At 42.2% G+C, this 21,374-nt stretch overlaps 1 protein-coding gene across 4 annotated transcripts in view; it reads right to left on the reverse strand.

Annotated features, from left to right (window-relative positions):
* Positions 1-21,374, reverse strand: part of RPS6KA1 (ribosomal protein S6 kinase A1) — a 652,732-nt gene that overhangs the window by 140,469 nt on the left and 490,889 nt on the right. For all 4 annotated transcript variants that reach the window (XM_075335914.1, XM_075335912.1, XM_075335913.1 and 1 more), the window contains 4 exons: positions 15,633-15,775; positions 14,599-14,669; positions 2,461-2,549; positions 2,276-2,340 (listed from right to left, as the gene is read on the reverse strand). In XM_075335914.1, coding sequence (XP_075192029.1) covers positions 2,276-2,340; positions 2,461-2,549; positions 14,599-14,669; positions 15,633-15,775 — 368 coding nt within the window. The remainder of the gene's footprint in view (positions 1-2,275; positions 2,341-2,460; positions 2,550-14,598; positions 14,670-15,632; positions 15,776-21,374) is intronic.

A 21,374-nucleotide genomic window follows, 5' to 3' on the forward strand; every position in this document is an offset into this window, starting at 1 on the left:
TGTGCAGAGTATCATAATCCGGGGGGATCCTACGACAATTTTTAAAATTTATTTATTTATTTTTATAACACGATAGATGCACACAGTGCCTGTGATTGGAAGCAGTCAGCTGACCCGCTGCCACTCAGTGTGGTAGCACATCTGACCGCAGCCAATCACAGGCGCTGGTGGCCAGGGAAAGCAGTGCATATGCAAAAAACGTAATGCCCGGCCCAGGAAGTGAATGCGTAGCCTTCAAGCATTGTACAGCTGCGACGGAGCCTCGGTAAGTACAGCATGACTGCTCCTATCTCCCTATCCCTTCTACCAACATTTTTAAATCGCCAGATTACTCACAGATTACCGGAACCGGCGGGTCCTAGTGATCCGGCTTTTAAAATCCGGTCCCGGGTCAGATTCCGGTCCCCGTATAAGTCTATGGGGACCGGAATCTGACCCGGGACCGGATTTTAAAAGCCGGATCACTAGGACCCGCCGGTTCCGGTAATCTGTGAGTCTGCTCATCACTAGTTATAAATTAACTATATTCACTTTTTTTTTCCTGGCATACATATTGCTGGTTCTTCAGCTGTTTTGCAGATTGTTAGTATATGACTGCTGCAATCAATAGCTACAGTTGTCAGATACTGTAGTACTATGGCGTGTGACCAGTAAACCAATGACTGGTTGCAGCAGTAAGATGCTGACCGCTTGTAAAGCCCATAGGGACTTGTAGAGCATCAATACTAGATTGCCATCGAAAAGCAGAAAACAAGTATAGTTTACTTTGTTATTTTCAAATATTTGGAGTTTTAAAAAAAGTTGGTTAAGCTTATTATTAGAGATCTGACAACTTATAAAGGGATGTTAAGACCAAATTAAAGGCATATATGGACCTCATTACAAGAGAAAAGGGAAACAACTACATATTATACAGAAACAGAGGACCAAAAAGTCTTTAAATTTGCCCACATAACTTCATATCCCTAGGTCAAATGACTCAAATAAGCACTGCATAGACAATACAAAATAGTATATTTTATTAATCAATAAACAGTGCACAGGGATAGAAAAACATGTAAAACACAATGTACATACAGGACAACGACATATGGTGAGTGAAAAAATTCCACTCATCCACCCCTAGGTACATAAATCAGGTATCAATTATGTTGCTCCAAGAGCAATAAATATATCAATCAAAGACATAGGAACAATCACCCATATGGTTACCTATGGTCCCATTGGCGATTGAAGGTCGAGATGATCAAAAAGGCATACAAAACGTGCTAAATCAGCCCCACGTAACCAACTCCTCCTGAGATTCAACCCTGAGAAGACGCGGGTAGATGAACCAAAGATCAGGTTCATCTCGACCTTCAATCACCAATGGGACCATAGGTAACCATATGGGTGATTGTTCCTATGTCTTTGATTATATATTTATTGCTCTTAGAGCAACATAATTGAGCCCTGATTTATGTACCTAGGGGTGGATGTGTGGAATTTTTTCACTCACCGTATGTCATTGTCCTGTATGTACATTATGTTTTACATGTTTTTCTATCCCTGTGCACTGTTTTTTGATAATAAAATATACTATTTTGTATTTTCTATGCAGTGCTTATTTGAGTCATTTGACCTAGGGATATGAAGTTATGTGGGCAAATTTAAAGACTTTTTGGTCCTCTGTTTCTTTATTTAGGGGTCTGTCTGTGATGAAAAGCTTGAAATGAAACTGGGGGTGAAAACAACAACTCATGTTTCTTCTAAGAGGGGACCAAACCCTTTGTGGAAATATTTACAAAACTTTAATCTTCATTTCGCATTTATGCTGGTTTGGTGCCTGGTAGGATGTGGACTGTTATGCGGCATATGCAGAATGCAGTGGTTACAATGTAAAACCATAATCAGTATGATATTATACTATCAAATGTTCATGCACAATAGTTTATCATATTTTAAGTATTTAAAGTAGCACTCAGTTATAACAGAGATCTGAGGGATAACATACAGGATGAGCGCTAGGAATTAAGATGGAGTCTGAAGAGAAGAGGCTGAACTACGTATATGGAACACTATATAAAAGAGTATGAAACCCAGGTGAGGGTGCAGAAATTAAATAAAAAAAAAAAGGCAAGGAGCACTTCTTTAATGAGTTCCTCAAATAACAACCTAAGGAAGATCGAAGAAATAGTCATCCTGAAAGGCTGAAGAGTCTAATGCACACAGAGGCAGTGGTTTAGACATGTAAAAGTTTTGTGGCAAGTTATACTTTGTAGAAATTAAGACTCACATTCCAGTCGATGGTGGAAAAAAATGGGTGGCGCTTAATCTCCTCTGCTCCGTCAGTGCCAGAACCTGTAAAAATAGCACAAATATCATTTCAGCTTTGTGTTTATAAAACACGTAAACCAGCTTACATGGAGAGATCAATAAAAAGGCAAATAAATTACACTGACAGCATAGGCAAAAACCTACCTAGCCTATTTGTGGGATTTCTCTTAAAGAGAGCTCGTAACAAACCCTGAGCTTCATTGCTGAGAAACTGAGGCATCCCCAGTTTGGCTCTAGGAAACAAAGGCAAGCACAAAGATTATTATGGGGACATACTAAGCAAAGCTTTTTTAGATTTACACATTGAAAGCTGCATAAGGCATATATACGTTCACTCTGAGGGGTTCTGCATCTTAGAATATGCAATTCAAGTAAATACAGATTTAAAAAGTACGGTAGTTTCATTCCATTTATAAAAACAAAAAACCTCAATTTCAATTAAAATTAAACTTTTATTGATATATTTTAAAATTTAGACACCCATTAATAGTGAACACACAAAGGGCATAGATGATGAAGGGGAGGAGCTAAATATATGGGGTCCCTATAGCACCCTATGGGACCTTGCTCCTACCTACCAACGGAGGGTATGACGCCGTAACTGTTTTGGGCGCCCCCGTTCCACGTCGGCTCACCCTCTAGTTGCCCTGGATAGTTAGTGAATTAAAATAGTAATTACACTACGGATGGCCATACAATAGTACTAGAATGTATTAAGTACAAAGTGCTCATGTAATCACACTGTCTGATAGATAACAGCTTCCTATCAGGAAAACCAGGACAAAAAAAAAATCAAATATTAAGCCCCAGTATAGGCAGGCTTCTGCAGAAAAATTAGTCCATTAGTACATGATCCAGTACAAATTAGTACATGGTAGAACAAAGTGCTCATGTAATCACACTGTCTGATAGATAACAGCTTCCTATCAGGAAAACCAGGACAAAAAAAATCAAAAATTAAGCCCCAATATAGGTAGGCTTCTGCAGAAAAATTAGTCCATTAGTACATGATCCAGTACAAATTAGTACATGGTAGAACAAAGTGCTCATGTAATCACACTGTCTGATAGATAACAGCTTCCTATCAGGAAAACCAGGACAAAAAAAAATCAAAAATTAAGCCCCAATATAGGTAGGCTTCTGCAGAAAAATTAGTCCATAGTACATGATCCAGTACAAATTAGTACATGGTAGAACAAAGTGCTCATGTAATCACACTGTCTGATAGATAACAGCTTCCTATCAGGAAAACCAGGACAAAAAAAATCAAAAATTAAGCCCCAATATAGGTAGGCTTCTGCAGAAAAATTAGTCCATTAGTACATGATCCAGTACAAATTAGTACATAGTACATAATACACAATCTACATTAACATAATGGAGGAGCACATTAACATAATGGAAAATTCAGTTCCATCTGTCAGTTTTTCCTCCCATGTCCGAGTGTGATATAGTATGGTATGGCAATCACACATGGATAAACTTTTACACAATCATAATTGCACAGATCTGCACTGCATAAACCGATGCGAATACATGTAATGCAATGCCTGAGGGCAATCATGCAGATGATTCTAATAGAGCAGAAAAAAGGGGTATAGATAACCCCACAGGGAAGAAAAGAATGGTTACTTCCCTTTTAGCAGCATGCTCTGTATCGCCTCTACGCGTTTCCCCTTTCCATGATATAAGGATCTTCAGGAGGCTGGAGGATTGCAGTTATCAGATGTGAATCTAGGAGTAATCCATGGCTGTGTGCACAGATCACAGGATGTCAGGGTTTAAATCCAGCGTCAGCCAAGGTCACATGGACCATGCGGCCAATCACAATCATAGGCTACTGTGTCTTTTATGTTTTACTGCGCATGTCATGACAATCCTGGACACTAGAGGTCCTCGGAGCATGACTGCGCATGTGTGCACACTTTGCAGTAAAAGGGTTGAAGGAAATAATGAACGTGCCTGCGTGCACGTGAGGGGGCGGCATCAAAACAACAAACTGCAATGGCACCACCCACTAATGCCCCCATCATCATAGAGACGCTTGTGAATACTGCAGCAATATGAATGCCTGTGAATATAAGTGGAAGTGCTTAGGACAAACTTGAATCACACAAAACGTCCCTGAATGTGTCAGGTGATATTTAACACTGACATTTTTGCCATACACATTGAGTGTGCCTGTATGTAATGCCAATGCATACATGCCTAAATAGCAACCATATAAATGTCCCCATGATGTAAGGACATAACTAAGTGCCCCCATATATTGGTTTCAGCACATGTGCTATCAGGCTACATAATTTATATGTCATAGTGGGCAGCAGTATAATTGTTGTTTATAAGTAAATGCCTTTTTCAAAGATTAACCCCCGACTGACCAAACGACTTTTTTTTTTTTTTTTTTTGCCGCTATATATTAATGGTCAGAAAAACGTGAAACACAGAGACACAGTACAATTACCTTGAAACAACAACCTAAAAATAAAGGTATTTTTTATCCGTAAATCCCAAATCACAGGGCAATGACGGAGGGGTTTCCAATCCAGATAGTATGAGTTATTAAATTACTATTCCATGACAAGCGGAACACAAAGAAATTCATCTTATTAAGAGCATAAAGATAGCAGTGTCTAAAGAAATGGGGAATATGTCAGTCTGTCATTTAGACCCAATGGGGTGTGTGTTTTCAGGTAATAGATCCACCGGCACTCTCTCTGTAAAATACTTTTATCCAGGTCACCCCCCCTAGGGTCGGGTTTGATGACTTCAAGGATAACAAAAGAGACTGATCTGTTATCGCCCTGATGGAATTCCCAGACGTGTCGGGCCAGGGGAGTATCCCTTTTGTGCTTGATATCCCCCAAGTGTTCACCGACACGTCTGCGCAATTCTCTTGTGGTCTTGCCCACATAATTTAAGGGGCATTTACACGTGGCCATATAGACCACCCCACTGATCTTGCAATTAGAGAAATCTCTAATTGAGTATTCTTTGCCTGTACTGGCACTACGGAAAACCTTTGATTGCGAGATCCAGTTGCAATATTTGCAATCGCCACACCTGAAGCACCCAATGGGTCTTCTATCTAGCCACGTACCTGGGGGGGTTGGTCTCTGGTAGTGGCTGTGGACCAGTTGGTCCTTGAGTGAACCACCACGTCTATATGTGATAGAGGGGCGGGGAGCAATATTGTCACATATATCCGGATCTGCCATCAAAATCCCCCAATGTTTCCGAAGAATACCGAAGATCCTCTCTGACTGGCAATCAAAGGTGCCTATAACTCTGATGATATCCTCAGATTGTTTTTCCACCCTCGGTGAAAGGAGGGAGTCTCTGTCCCTGCTGAGGGCATGATTAAAAGCCCCTCGTAGAACCACATCAGGATAACCCCTTTTCCTAAAGCGGTCCCGTAGATCTCTCGATTGATCAAAGAAGTCTTTTTTATTGGAACAGTTTCTCCTCATACGGAGGTACTGCGCTTTTGGGATACCATGCTTCAGGGGAGTTGGATGAAAACTATCCCACCTCAAAAGACTGTTAGTTGAGGTGGGTTTCCTGTGTGTTCTAGAGGAGAGGTGCCCAAAGCTGTCAACAGTAAATGATATATCCAGGAATGAAAGTGAAGATGCATGAATCTCGCTCGTAAACGCCAATCCAAAGCTGTTGGTGTTTATCTGCCTAATGAACTGATGAAAGTCCTCAATACCTCCTGACCAAATAATAAAAATATCATCGATGAATCTCCCCAGAAGTGGATCAATGGGACCCACCAGGGGGAGTCATCGGAAAAAATGACGCTTTCCTCCCACCAGCCCAGGAGCAAGTTGGCATACGATGGGGCACAAGAACTCCCCATCGCAGTGCCCCTGAGCTGATGGAAGTACTTGCCGTCAAAAATAAAATAATTATGAGTCAGGATGTATGTCAAAGGTTCTAGCACCAAGTTGTTATGGGCCTGGAGATACACTGCCCTGGAGCGTAAGAAATGTTGTGCTGCAGCTACACCTTTTTGATGAGGTATGGAGCTATATAGCGCCTCCATGTCTATTGATGCCAAAAACATCCCGGCTTCCACAGTTACCCCATCAATTTTTGAGAGAAGGTCAGAGGTGTCACGAATGTATGATGGGAGGGTAAGGACAAAAGGCTTAAGGATCTCATCAATATAGATCCCTACGTTTTGGGTGATGGACCCCACTCCAGATACTATAGGGCGCCCCTTGAGTGGGGGGTGCCCCTTATGGATTTTTGGGAGTGCGTAGAAAGTTGCTATTTTGGGTCTAATTGGTAACATGAACTCGTGTTCATTCTTGGAGATCAGATGCACCTCAAGAGCCTGGTCCAGAATACCCCCGAGTTCTAATAAAAAAGGGCCTGTTGGATCAGTCTTTAATATCTCGTAGGTAGTCTGATCATCCAAAAGGGACTGACACATACCCCTGTAAAGTCCATGATCCATCACCACAAGATTTCCCCCCTTATCCGAGGGCTTTATAATGATGGTCTGATTATTTTTAAGTAAGCGCAAAGCCTCCCTTTCACCTTCATTAAGGTTATAAGTATCAATACTCCCGTGAATCTTAGAAATATCCTCCTCGACCACTTTCAAAAAGATATCGATACTTGATAGATCACTGGATGGCGGTAGTCTCTGACTCTTGTTCTTAAGTCCCGTAAAGGGTCCCCAACCTCTATCCCGCTCCCCTTCTTCCAGGAGCTCAGTCAAAATATTAACTCCTCCAAGGTCTGAGACATCAATTCCTAGTTGTTCACACCTCTCTTGATCATTGTTCTTAAAATTTTTTCTCCATTTTAACTTTCTACAAAAAAGGTTTATGTCCTTTGTCCATGAAAATTTGTCAAAGGATTGTGTGGGCACAAAGGACAAACCCCTCCTTAGAACAGATAGCATTTCAGCTGTAAGTGTATATGAGGAGAGGTTTATCACCTGGGTGTCATTTAAGTCCTTTGATTGGGCTGATCCCGACTCCTGAGATTGTAGGAGTTGGGGATTCCCTTCTCTAAAAAAGAGGGAACAACAGGCAAGGAGGACGTATAGGATGAGGTGGGGCCTGTAGAGGTCTGTGGTGGACCTTGGTAAGATCTTAAATCTGAATTTGGACCATAAGAGGGGTGATTTCCCCTTTGATTGCGCCATCTCTGTCTTCGTGGTGGCCTGTTAGTATATCCCCTACCTCTACTGCGATCTCCAGGACAGGACGGACCCGCCCTTTCTGTATCTGAATATTCTTGGTCAGAGGAGGACACGTCTGTATACAGCTTTGGTTCGGTGGATACAGAAAAATTATATGCTCTCTTATCTCTAAAATCGCTAAAGTCACGCAAAAACTGTTTGTGTTTACGCTTTTTTAGAGTAGCCTGGTATTTCTCAATATTATTCTGTAGAGAAACCTCTTTTCTGACAAAATCGGGGTCACTCTTCAATTCAAGAGCCTTTTTTCTCAATGTGTCCAACTTAGTCAAAGACTTGTTATAATTTGATTTTTCTTTGTCAAGGAGTAGTTGCATGAACCTAAGCGAGGATGCTACCGATTCTCTCTCCCAGTTTGCCAGAAACTCAGGATCATGTAATCTGGGGGCGGGGTTAATGTTTATCCTCAACCCTCTAGGAACAATATTTTGTTTGATGTAGTTTTCTAGGGCTTTTACCTCCCACCAGGCCCTCAAGTTCTCAGAGTAGAGGTCCTGTAGTTCCTTAAAAATGCTCCTTTAAGTTGGAGAATTTGATCCTGAGTTGCTGTCCTCAGTGGAGAAAGCTTGAACTGCATCCTCAAGCCAGTTGTCTGCCCCGACAGATCCCGAGAGGAAACCCGCCATAAGTAAATTTGGAAAAAACCATATACAATACACGCAGGCACGTTCATTATTTCCTTCAACCCTTTTACTGCAAAGTGTGCACACATGCGCAGTCATGCTCCGAGGACCTCTAGTGTCCAGGATTGTCATGACATGCGCAGTAAAACATAAAAGACACAGTAGCCTATGATTGTGATTGGCCGCATGGTCCATGTGACCTTGGCTGACGCTGGATTTAAACCCTGACATCCTGTGATCTGTGCACACAGCCATGGATTACTCCTACATTCACATCTGATAACTGCAATCCTCCAGCCTCCTGAAGATCCTTATATCATGGAAAGGGGAAACGCGTAGAGGCGATACAGAGCATGCTGCTAAAAGGGAAGTAACCATTCTTTTCTTCCCTGTGGGGTTATCTATACCCCTTTTTTCTGCTCTATTAGAATCATCTGCATGATTGCCCTCAGGCATTGCATTACATGTATTCGCATCGGTTTATGCAGTGCAAATCTGTGCAATTATGATTGTGTAAAAGTTTATCCATGTGTGATTGCCATACCATACTATATCACACTGGGACATGGGAGGAAAAACTGACAGATGGAACTGAATTTTCCATTATGTTAATGTGCTCCTCCATTATGTTAATGTAGATTGTGTATTATGTACTATGTACTAATTTGTACTGGATCATGTACTATGGACTAATTTTTCTGCAGAAGCCTGCCTATACTGGGGCTTAATATTTGATTTTTTTGTCCTGGTTTTCCTGATAGGAAGCTGTTATCTATCAGACAGTGTGATTATATGAGCACTTTGTTGTACCATGTACTAATTTGTACTGGATCATGTACTATGGACTAATTTTTCTGCAGAAGCCTACCTATATTGGGGCTTAATATTTGATTTTTTTGTCCTGGTTTTCCTGATAGGAAGCTGTTATCTATCAGACAGTGTGATTACATGAGCACTTTGTACTTAATACATTCTAGTACTATTGTATGGCCATCCGTAGTGTAATTACTATTTTAATTCACTAACTATCCAGGGCAACTAGAGGGTGAGCCGACGTGGAACGGGGGCGCCCAAAACAGTTACGGCGTCATACCCTCCGTTGGTAGGTAGGAGCAAGGTCCCATAGGGTGCTAGAGGGACCCCATATATTTAGCTCCTCCCCGTCATCATCTATGCCCTTTGTGTGTTCACTATTAATGGGTGTCTAAATTTTAAAATATATCAATAAAAGTTTAATTTTAATTGAAATTGAGGTTTTTTGTTTTTCGTATATTGAACTCAATTGGTCCTATTGTATATGGTTCATTCCATTTATAACAAAACATTTATTGTAGTTCACTCTAAAGTCCACATGAATTGCGATATGTTAAAATTAATATTGTGTGCGTTTTTTTTCTTACATTTCACCATTCACATGTGAGAACAATCACCACAACTGGACAGCCAAAGCACCAGTAATACACATTAATATGATTGTTAAAGGAAACATATCATGCTTTACTAACAGTCTGATCTGTGGAATAGAGAAGGATATAGCGAAGGAGAAGCTGAGAAAAATGATATATACAGTATATATCACAAACACCCCTCACATTTTTATAAATATTTTTATATCTTTTCCTGTGACAACACTGAGGATATGCAGTCATTGTACAGCTTGTATAACAGTGTAAATTTGGTGTGTCCTCTAACTCAAGACACAGCTATTCATGTAAAAACCGCTGGCAACAATAGTGAGTAAGTGAAAATGGCCAAATTGTGCTGTGCCTAAAGTGTCAATATTTTATGTGGCCACCATTATTTTCAAATACTGCCTTAAAGGGAATCTTTCAGCAGGTTTTCACTACTCCATTAGAGAGCAGCATAATGTAAGGGCAGACACCCAGATTCCTGTGATGTATCATTTACTGGGCTGTTTGCTGCCATTTTGATAAAATCACACCTTATTCTGCTGCAAATGAAGCAGTTATTTGAATGTGGAGCCACCCACTCTACTAATTGGCAGCTTTCTGTGTACACTATCCATGGGCAGAAAGCTGCCAATCAGTTGTGGGACAGGGTTATACAGAGATCATGAATATGCTTCATTACCTGGCAGCAGGCTAACTAGTCCTCTAATGAAAATCTCCTGCTTATTAATCACTGATTTTATCAAAACTACACTAAGCAGCCCAGTATGTGGTACATCGCTGGAGTCAGGATCTCTGCCCCCAAGTATTCTGCTCTTAGATTAGGTGGCAAAACCTGGTGACAAATTTCCTTTGACTCTCTTGGGCATGGAGTTCACTAAAGCTTCCCAGGAGCCACTGGAATCCTATGTCATTCCTACATGACAACATCACAGAGCTGGTGGATGTTAAGAGACCTTGCGCTCCTCCACCTTCCATTTGCAGATGTCCCACAGATGCTCAAGAGAATTTAGGTCTTGAGTAGTGATAAGCAGACTTCGCAGATAACTGGGACAGGCAGGTCCGTGTTATCTGGCTTTTAAAATCCGGTTCTGGGCCGGATTCCGGTTCCCATATAAAAGTCTATGGGTACCAGAATCCGTCAATTAAAAACATTCGTAGAAGGGATAGGGGGATTGAAGCAAGCGCGCTGTACTTACCGAGGCCTCATGTTGGCTGTACACTGCTCCCGCGGTGCATTCACTTCTGCGGCTGATAATTTACCTTCATTGCATATGCACTGCTTTCCCCGCCTACTGGTGTCTGTGAATGGTAGCAGTCAAGCGCGGCCCCACACTGAGTGACAGCCTGTCTGATGCTTCCAATTACAGACACTGTGTGAGGGTCTATATTGTACAGTAAAATATAATACTTTTCATAGGGTCCCCCCGTCGAATGATACTTAACACATATAAAGTACACGGCTACAGGCTGCAGCCCCCCAGCCATGCACTTATCTTGGCTGTGTATGAAAATAAAAAAAAACTGTTCCTGTTAATTATTAAATAATTTTTAAAAAGTGGTGTGCGTTCTTCCCCACTTTTTACACCCAGCCATGACAGAGCCCGACAGCTGAGGCTGGTATTGTCAGCCTGGGGAGTTCTATGGTTATTGGGAGCCCCCCAGGCTAAGAAAAGCAGCGTACAGCCATCCCAGAATTGTCACATTCATTAGATGCGACCATCCCAGCGCTTTACCTGGCTCTTCCAGTGCCCTAGTGCGGTGGCAATCAGGGTAATAGGGGAAAATGACAGTGTACAACTGTCATCAAGCCCAGAATTAGTGATGAATAGGGTCTATGAGACCCGCCCATCACTAATCTTGTAAGTAAAAAATAAACACAAAGAGAAAAATCCTTTATTTGAAATAAAATACAGCACCCTTTTCCCCCCTCTATTAATTCCAAAAAGACCCTTGAAGTTCCGCGATAATCCACACAACGTCCCACAACGGTCCTGGCTCTGCTACATCAGAGCCTGCAGAGACCGAAAACATGTCCGATCTCTCCAGGCTCCAGGAAACATTGACAAGGGGGACCCAGCTGGCAGCAGTGATGTCACTCAGTTCACCGAAGGTGACACCTGGATTCCCACAGTATGACCTCTGGTGACCTGAAGCCAACAGCTTGGCAAGTCCAGATTTAGCCTTGCAGTATGGGCGCAGTGAGGCACCAGGTCACCTGCTCTGCTGGTGCATTGTGACTGCAGAAGTGGTTGCTGCACGGCGCTGCATCTTTAAGGCATAGATTAGGGACCCACTCAGAAGTTTACCGTGACGTGGCAGTGGACTTCACTGATCAGTCTGATCAGAATGTTAAACCAAGAATTTCATGTTCAGGTATTTAAATTTTGCCTAGCGGCTTTAGATCAACTTATGTTTTTTGGATGTGCGGCCTTGTCTTTTTCTACTACTATGTTGCAATGCATGGTGTATCCCCTGATTTTTTTGTTTTTATTGGACCAACACTCCTCCCATTTGGCACAGGTGTTTTTAATTAGCAGGAGACTGCAAGAAGAGGTCCTGCCTTTTCTTTGCTCTCAGTTCACATACTGGGAGCTAGTGGAAGGTGAGTTATTCAGCTTCTTTCACAAGGTGTTTGTACTGTGTGGTGGCCATAGTTCCCGTACTTTTGTGTTTGTGGGGGGTGTGGCCTAGAGTCTTGGGGACTCAGCCTTGCAGTACGGGTGCTGTGAGGCACCAGGTCACCTGCCCTGCTGGTGCATTGTTGTTACGGCAGTGGTTGGTGCACGGCACCGCACCTTTGAGGCATAGAATAGGGACCCACTCAAGTTTGCTGTGACGCGGCAGTGGGCTTAATACAGTCTTATCAGAATGTTAAACCAAGAACCTCATGTTTAGGTATTTAAATTTTGCCTAGCGACTTTAGATCAACTTATGATTTTTGGATATGCGGCCATGTCTTTTTCTACTACTAGATTGCCAGCATCTTTACAGTCAGTTCCTTTAACAACACAGTGGTCGTCTTGGTGGTGTGTTTGGGGTCACAATCTTGGAATACTGCCCCGCGGCCCAGTATCTGAAGAGAGGATATCATGCTCTGCTTGAGTAATTTACAGTACATGTTGGCATTCATGGTTCCCTCAATGATCTGTAACTCCCCACAGCCGGCAGCGCCAAACCATGACACTCCCACCACTATGCTTGATTGTTGGCAAGACATACTTGTCTTTGTACTCCTCACCTGGTTGATGCCACACACGTTTGACACTATCTGAACCAAATAAGTTTATTGTGACGCTGTACAAAGGCTAGTCAGACGCAGTACAGCGTAATCCCCACTAGGTGGCAGCAGAGTAGTGAAGGAGAGACAAAGCAGAGTAACTTCAGCAATGTTAACAGGCGAATCACCAGGGGGCAAAAGAGTAGTCAAACAGTCAGGGTCTAGCCAGGAAAGTTGAGTCACTGCAAAGGGAGGATCAATATCAAAGTCAGAAAGCAGAAAGCAGAACCGAGTCAGAAGCCGGGATATCAGGTATGCAGAGGGAAACAAAACAGACAGGAGAGGGAAGTCAGGGGCTGGGACAGACAGACAAATGGGGGAGGGTACAAGTCAGGACACAGTAGCAGGGAGGCAGAACAGATCAGGAACACTGAACAGAACCAGTATACAAGCTGCAAGGCAGAAATATCACTGGCACTGAGCCATAGGTAGAGAGGCAATATATAGCGTCCTGGGATCCAGAACGAGGCAAGGGAAGTTAACCCATGACATGACCAGGCCAGAGCTGCGTGTAACCAGCAGCAGGCAAAAGCCGGCCTGGATCATGGCATTTTTCTTTTTTTCATCAGGCCACAGGACATGGTTCCAGTAAACCATATCCCTTAGTCTGCCAGTTTTAGCAAACGATTTGCAGGCTTTCTTGTACATCAGCTATAGAATAGACCTTATTCTGGGAAGACCACCACGGAGATCAATTTAATTCAGTGGATGGCGTATGGTGTGACCACTGACAGGCTGACCCTCCACCCCTTTAACCTCTGCAGCAATGCTGGTGGCACTTCTACATCTACTTTGAAAATACAACCTCTGGATTTGATGCTAAGCACATGCACTCAACTTCTTTGGTTGACCATGGTGAGGCCTGCTCTGAGTGGAACCTGTCTTGTTAAACTCACTGTGTGGTCTTGGCCACCATGCAGCAGCTCAGTGTCAGGGCATTGGCAATCTTTTATATCCTGGGCAGTCTTTATGTAGAGCAAAATTTCTTTTTTTTTTTTTTAGATCCTCAGAGAATTCTTTGCCATGAGGTCTCATGGTGACCGTCTAGTGACCAGTATGAGAGCGTGTGAGTGATATAAAATTCAACACACCTCCTCCCCATTCACACCTGAGACCTTTGAAAACTACTGAGTCACATGACACCAGAGAGGGAAAATTGCTAATTGGGCACAATTTGGCCATTGTCAATTAGGGGTGTACTCACTTTTGTTGCTAGCGGTTTAAACGTTAATTGCGTTGAGTTATGTAGAGGACACAAAACTCACACTGTTCTACAAACTATATAATGACTACTTTACAGGGTATCAAAGTGTCATATCTTCAGTGTCTTTACATTGTATTACAATGTCATCTTCAGCGTTGTCCCATAAAATACATAAAATATTTACAAAAATATGAAGGCTGTACTTTTTTTTTATATACTGTAGGTTTGTTGGAAAAGATTCCATATAACTTGTATTTTATTCATTGAAATCACTAGTATTTCTATGCATACAAGTTCAATGGGTGGTCAACTCAGTGAGTCACAGCAATCTCCCATGCAGTCATACAGGGAAGATTGTAAATCACCGAGTAGGCCCACCCACTTAGCTCATATGTATGAACACCAGGGATTTCAATTAATAAAATACAAGTTTTACTGAAGCATTTCCCACAAAATATATATCGATCTGATAAGCTTCTCCTTCTCTTGAAGGAAAAGTGCATCTTATAATCCGAAAAATACGGTATAACTTAATTAAAGTCACTCACTTAAGAATCAGTGTCATTGTTTCCTTGCGGTCTTTTCCCTGGAATGGTAGGGATCCAGTGAGCATCTCAAACTGAGAAAACAGAAAAAGAAAGTCTGGTGAAAGAGGAGACTGTCTGTTACAAGAGAAACCATCACCTTGGTTATCTCAGCCTAATGGTAAAAGGATTATGGAGATCAATGTCTTGGCGTGCATATAGATTACCAAAAAAATTGCATCTCCAAATGTAGCAACTGTGAAAAGGTGCAAACTGCTGAAACTACACCTCCTATTCTGACTGTGCTCTCTCCCCATCAGCTAATTACTAGTAGCAGATCCTATCTACCCATACATTTGTAGACTTCTAGTCCAGGAGAGGCATAACACTAGTATAGAGTCCAATCAAAGAAAGGTCACTTTGCTGCGGTTGATGGGTATAAAAGAATTGACAAATTGTTGCGCTAAGAACCTTCATTTTTTAAGTATATTTTATACAGCATTAATGCAGTTTAAATATCATATTCTATGTTTGCATGTGTCTTAGCACTTACAGAGTACTGCTATATCCTGTTTGTGCTTATAGATTAGTTGGAACTTAAATGATGGGAATTTACAACTGCATAGTTACACAATTTAAGGCTGCATGACCTCGATCAGGGTTCACACCATTTTGGACGCAGCATGTTTCAAGTGCGTCCAAAACGCTGCACTCTACATTACAAGCACAGTGGATGGGATTTCTAGAAATCCATGCCCACTGTGCATGTACTGCTCGCTGTGTAAATTGACTTGCGGTGTGGCTTTCAGCCGCAAGTATGTAAATTCTTTGCTGCTAAGTCACAAGTGTTCTCTGCAGGGAGAACAGAAGAAAGACATCGCAACTGCCCAAGCCCGGAACGTGGGTACAAGTAACTGCAGTCTCCTGCGGAGGAGGCTTGTGGCCCCGCAGGTCAGGACCCGCCACGTCCTGGACGCAGCAGGTCGTGATCATGTGCACGTACCCTAAAGCTGCTCAGTTGTTGCTAGCTCCTTCTACCTCAAATGAAAGAATTTTACCATAAGAACTCCATAGGACCACCAATCTGCACTGTGAGAATGGCCCTGACGATTCACCACCTCAGGAGCCATGTATTCCACTGTCCCACAGAATGAGTATGCCTTCTTTTCATGATCTATTGATTCTTTGCTGAGTCCAAAATCTAAGGAAACAAAAAGGTAACCTATAATGATCAAAAAAGATTTTATTTAATGAGTACTGTTAGTTATCCTTAAAGCACTTGTGTGCCGCTTCCGAATCCGCACTCAGCATTTTCCTATTGGGCACCAATATTCCATAATTTTGTTTTTTCCAATAAATTTAGCCTACATTGTCCCTTTACACAAATTGCTTTTTAGTTGTCAAGATTGTTATAACTTTGAACTAAAAAATCCAGTTTCAAATTGAAGATAATTCTAATAAAGATGGATTAATTTTTTTTAAAATCCAAGTTCAGAATTCATGATTAAAAATATGTTTCCTGAAGCACAGCTTGGAAAAAGGACACAGGACAGCATGTTAAATGTGCAGTCTTTTACCAGTGATCTCCTCTTCAGTGATTTAACCATTGTGCTTTAGGAAACTAAATATTTTTAATCATGGATTCTGAACTTGAATTTTAAATAATTCTTATAACGATACATTCATTCATCTTCACCTTGGAGCTGGATTTTTTGTACAATTTGTCACACTGATCAGGGCGTTGTTTCTGTGCTCAATCTCCATAATGCACAGGTAAGCTGGCTATATCTTTTCTTTTTTGTTATAACATTGCACTGTCTTTATGAAGTTTGTTTGTTTTCATACTTTGGTGTAAAAAACAAAAAAAACAAAACAAACAGAGCCCTGTTTTTTCCAAGGGTGACTTAGGGATTTGCACGCTTTGGGGTTTCATGAGTTACATACCAAAACGCACTGTTCTTTGAGAATATTAGTTGTACTTTTATTGCAAAGTTTTCTTTTTCTTTAAACTATTATATTAATTTAATTTTAATTCTGTTGGTTTTGTGCCACAGGAGATTCTGTGACACATGTTGCTTAGTTGTGTAAACCACCTCAAGAACTTATGCTATATTTGTGGCAAAGTGAGTTTAAAAATCACAGAGAACAAGCATAATGCTATTGATGAAGAAAATGTATTTCCAGTATTTTCAGTGCAAAATTGAAAGTCAAGAAACTTTGGGGCCCCCATATTTGTTGCTCTTCATGTGCAGAGGGTGTATCTAGGCTTTCTGGCACCCGAGGCCAGACTTCAGTTTGGCGCCCCCCATGTGACCAATTATTCATATGTAATTTGCACACTCACAGTCACGTGATGACGAGCAGTGCTTAATAATTTAATTCTCTCAATGTTCAAAGATAAACAAACATAGGAAGAAAAGGAAGTTGTCACATGCAAGTATGAAAATAACGTATGAGTGGAGTGGCCATTTGATGGCTACTGGAACCAGAAGCAGAGCTGAATCCTGACAAAATAACTTTTCAGTTATTTATTTTTTTTAAAAAAAGTTTAAAATAAGCAATAATTTTCGTTCAACTTCACAATTGTGTCCCACTTCTTGTTGATTCTTCAACATAACATTAAAATTTTTATCTTTATGTTTGAAGCTTGAAATGTGGGAAAAGGTTGAAAAATTCAACGGAGCCTAATACTTTCGCAAGGCACTGCATTTAAAGACAAATTCACAAGAATATATCTAAATAGACAAATCTATACACAGTCATACACACTGACATACATAGATACACATCATACCTGCACACACAGACACATCAGAGGTATTAATATGGGGAAGCCAGCAGCAGCATCACTCACCTCCCCAGATTGTCTCCCATCCATCTCCTCCTGGGCATGTGGCTGTGCGGTGCTCATTGGTGGCCATAGCTATTAGATATGGCTGTAGACAGTGCACACTGTCATTGCTATATACATCACAGGAGAGGCTGGAGACATACAGCAATGGGGGCACATACAGCTCCAGAGGGGGGCATACAGCTCTGAAATGGTATACAGCACTGGGGTGGGGGGGGAGATACAGCTCTGAGAGGTATACAGTTCTGGAGTGGTATACCGCACTGGGGTGGGGGGGGACATACATCTCTGGGGGGTATAGTGCGCTGGAGTGGGGAGACAGATACTTCTGGGGGTATACAGTACTTAGGTCGGTGGAGAGACAGTGGTGCCTCCCTGACTGCTGAAGGTGGAATCTTTACAGCATTGACTGTGCCAATGCGGTATTATCCAGGATTGATACACTCTGATGTGGACTATCTTCTAATCATCTTTTGTTCAGGCCTCCCGAAGAACCACTGTATGTTGGGAAACGCGTTGAGGCAAAATCACCATGCTCACCATCTATAATTTACGGTGTATACAACATACAGAGGAAAAAGGGAGATTCCAGCTCACCACATGGAGATATGAGGTAGACGGTGCAAGGAGGTAGACACGTTTCGAACGCAGGAACGTTCTTAATTATCTGATGATTAAGAATGCTCCTGCGTTCGAAACGCGTCTTTCTTGAGCATTGATCTTATGGAATTTTAAAGAAATTTTGCAATATAGACGAAGTTTTATTTTATACGGACATAGATGCTGGATTTTTTTTTTTATAACATACAGAGGACTATTAAAGCTTTGCCAACAGCACTCTTCATCTGTCCACTGTAGTGGAATATGCGTCTGTGAAGGACGATTGTTCACTTCATTAAGTACTGTTGAGCATCGGCTATATTTGAGTTCTGTGCATATATTTGTTTATATCAAACCGTAACCTGTGTGATATATGGTCACATAGACCTGATGTGTTCTCTCCCTTCTGCTCTTGGTATAAAGGAGCGGATGGGGAGTTTTGTTATATGTATAAGGTCTATTGAGATCACCTCTATGAATGAAACCTATTGGGATTAGCACTTTTGTTACTATTAATAAAATTATTTGCACATTGGGAATACATTTATGAATTACTTACTATATATATATATATATATATATATATATATATATATATATATATACACACATTCCCCTTGACTATATGTCATACATAGTACTGATCTAAGGAGCGTGGCCTGGCTATGGAGGCGTAGAGAAGCTCATTGATCTGCTCTTGCTGGTCTACAGTATTATTTTAGGCCGGGGCCACACGGGGCACTAGTGCGATCTTCGTATGACACTCGGCTCACACTGGCAGTACAGCAAAGCCGAGTGTCATGCGAGTGTCCCTGCAACTGAGGTCCGACTATGCGAACGGACCTCAGCTGCGGGGGGCGGGCCGGCTCAGAGGAAGGGCGGGCCGGCTCTGAGGAGGGGCGGGCCAGCGCTGCAAAGGGGAGGGATTTCTCTCCTTCTCTCCTCCGTAGCCGGCTATTGTGATTCTCGCTCTGCACGCGCGGTACACCAGTGTACCGCGAGTCCAGTGCGATTTTTCTCTCACCCCATACACTTGAATGGGTGCGAGAGAAAGAGTCTCGCATTACAGTCGCAGCATGCTGCGATTGTTTTCTCGGTCCGATTAGGGCTGAGAAAATTATCGCTCATGTGTACTGACACACAGGCTAGAATTGGTCCGAGTGGAATGCGATATTTTATCGCACTCCACTCGCACAGATTTTCTCGCCGTGTGGCTTAGGCTTTATGACCAGAATCTCCTCAATGCCGGCAAAATGGAGGAATAACTGCTCACTGACCTAGCCCAAACTATACCCCAGGGTATAAATTAGCCTAGGCTAGATTATACCCCAGCTGCTGTCCCCTATATCCCAGCTGCTGTAGATCAGTGCCCCAGTCAGCGCACGGGGGCCCCTGCCAGCACACAGGGGGGGCAGAGGCAGCGCACGGGTCCCCAGGCAGTTTGGCCTAGGTTATAATATACCCATGGTCTATACTACTCTAGGACAGAATATTAGTGTGTTTCTGCCGCTGTAGTGCTACAGAATATATAGATGCACATACACAAACCATATACCATTTAATGCGGCTTTTGTCAGATTTTGATGTGGTCTGTGGCAGATTTCCCTCTTCCACGTGACACTGAAAAATCTACTGCGATTCTGCACAAAAATCTACATCATTGGGATGTGGAGTTTGATGCAGATTGGCTGCTGATTTTTTCCCTGTAAAAAATCAGCAACAAATCTTGTGCATGTGAACGGGTGGACTAGACTTACAGCATGTGTTGGAGGCATTACATTGAACTGACAGTAGATGGTGCAGTTCCATCATGCATAGTTAATGTTATGTGTTGGAACTTGTTATGTATGTTTCTCCCTGCTCTCTATCATATGCACTTTAAGTTCTCCAGTGTGAGTTCCTATTCTATACTGATAAGGTATATAAAGTGAACTTGGAACACTTCCAACAAAAAAATCAGTTTTCCAATTTTGACAACAATGGAAAAACCAACTTTATGATCAGCTTTTGAGATTCTACACTGCAACACAACAAAAGTGGATCTATGCTCTACCTCCAGAGAAAAGTACAAATGCCAAGTCCCAGTTTAGACAAACATCTAAGCCATATCGAGCAGAGAAAGGGATTATTTACTATGGAAAAAAGGAGGTTCTCAGTAAAAGCCGACTAACAAATATCCTGAAGGCCTGTCACAACAACCCAATTTCTGGTGGCCATTTTGATAGAGATAAAACATTTCCAAAATTTCTGATAGTTATTACTGGAAGGTAATGAAGAACAATATTCACCAACATGTCAACGCCTGTCAAAAATGTTTTGTCACAAGTCCCAAAATCAGCAAAGAAGCTCCACCACTCAACAGTATACCAGTGCCTGGAAAAGTATGGAGCTTAGTTGGGATTGATATGATCGGTCCTCTTCAAGAAACATCATACGTCAACAAATATATAATTGCTGCCACTGATCATTTCTCCAAGTGGACTAAAGCAACAGCTGTTCCAGACAAGAGTGCCATGTCAGTAGCACCATTATTTGCTGCTTAGGCTGTAGAGACATTTTGATTAGCAACCAGGAAAGAGTTTGTGTGCTCGATCATCGACAAGCTGATGGATCATTTTCAAACAGATCACCGCATTTCATCTGCCTACCACCTACAAACAAATGGCCAGCGGAAACATGACAATCAAACACTCAATCTCTTAGCAAGCTTGTCAATGACCAAGGAACCAACTAGGACCAGTTCATCAATGGTGTTTTGTTTGCCTATCACATATCTGTGCATGCCTCAACCAATTGCACTCCATTTGAGGTAATGTATAGACGAAAGGTTAAGCTTCCTATTGACCTCAATCCATCAGCAAATGACACTGTGGATGTCCTGTTTCTTTCAGATGATGTCAACCCTGATGTGCTAAATACACTCACAACCATTCATAACAGTATCCACTCAACTGTAAGTACTGTAGCGCCCCTGAAGCCATCAGGAGCTACAAGGTACTGCATCCTGTCAAAGATGCAGGGCCTACCCCTAGGGACCCAGAAGACCAGTGCCGGTAACAGCAAAACACATGTATAATCCCTGTTTTTCCCTTCCCAAGGACTGGTGGCAGACGAGGGTTGGACCCAATGGATGGCCACCTAGGGGTGGAGCCGATCCAGTCCACTAGACGACAACCAGGGGGGGAGGGGGTCAGACAGTCAGTAAGAAGAAGTGAAAGGAGACTGACGTAACCGTACTGACGGGAGTGTGTCACAGTGACCTGTCAGGTGCAGGCGTGTGGTTGCCGAAGGAGTATGGTGGAGTACTCTCGGAACCATAGCACCGACGGGTTACAGAGCCCTAGGTCAG

This window comes from Anomaloglossus baeobatrachus, chromosome 2, assembly GCF_048569485.1.
Source record: "Anomaloglossus baeobatrachus isolate aAnoBae1 chromosome 2, aAnoBae1.hap1, whole genome shotgun sequence".
NCBI classification, from domain to species: Eukaryota; Metazoa; Chordata; class Amphibia; order Anura; family Aromobatidae; genus Anomaloglossus; species Anomaloglossus baeobatrachus.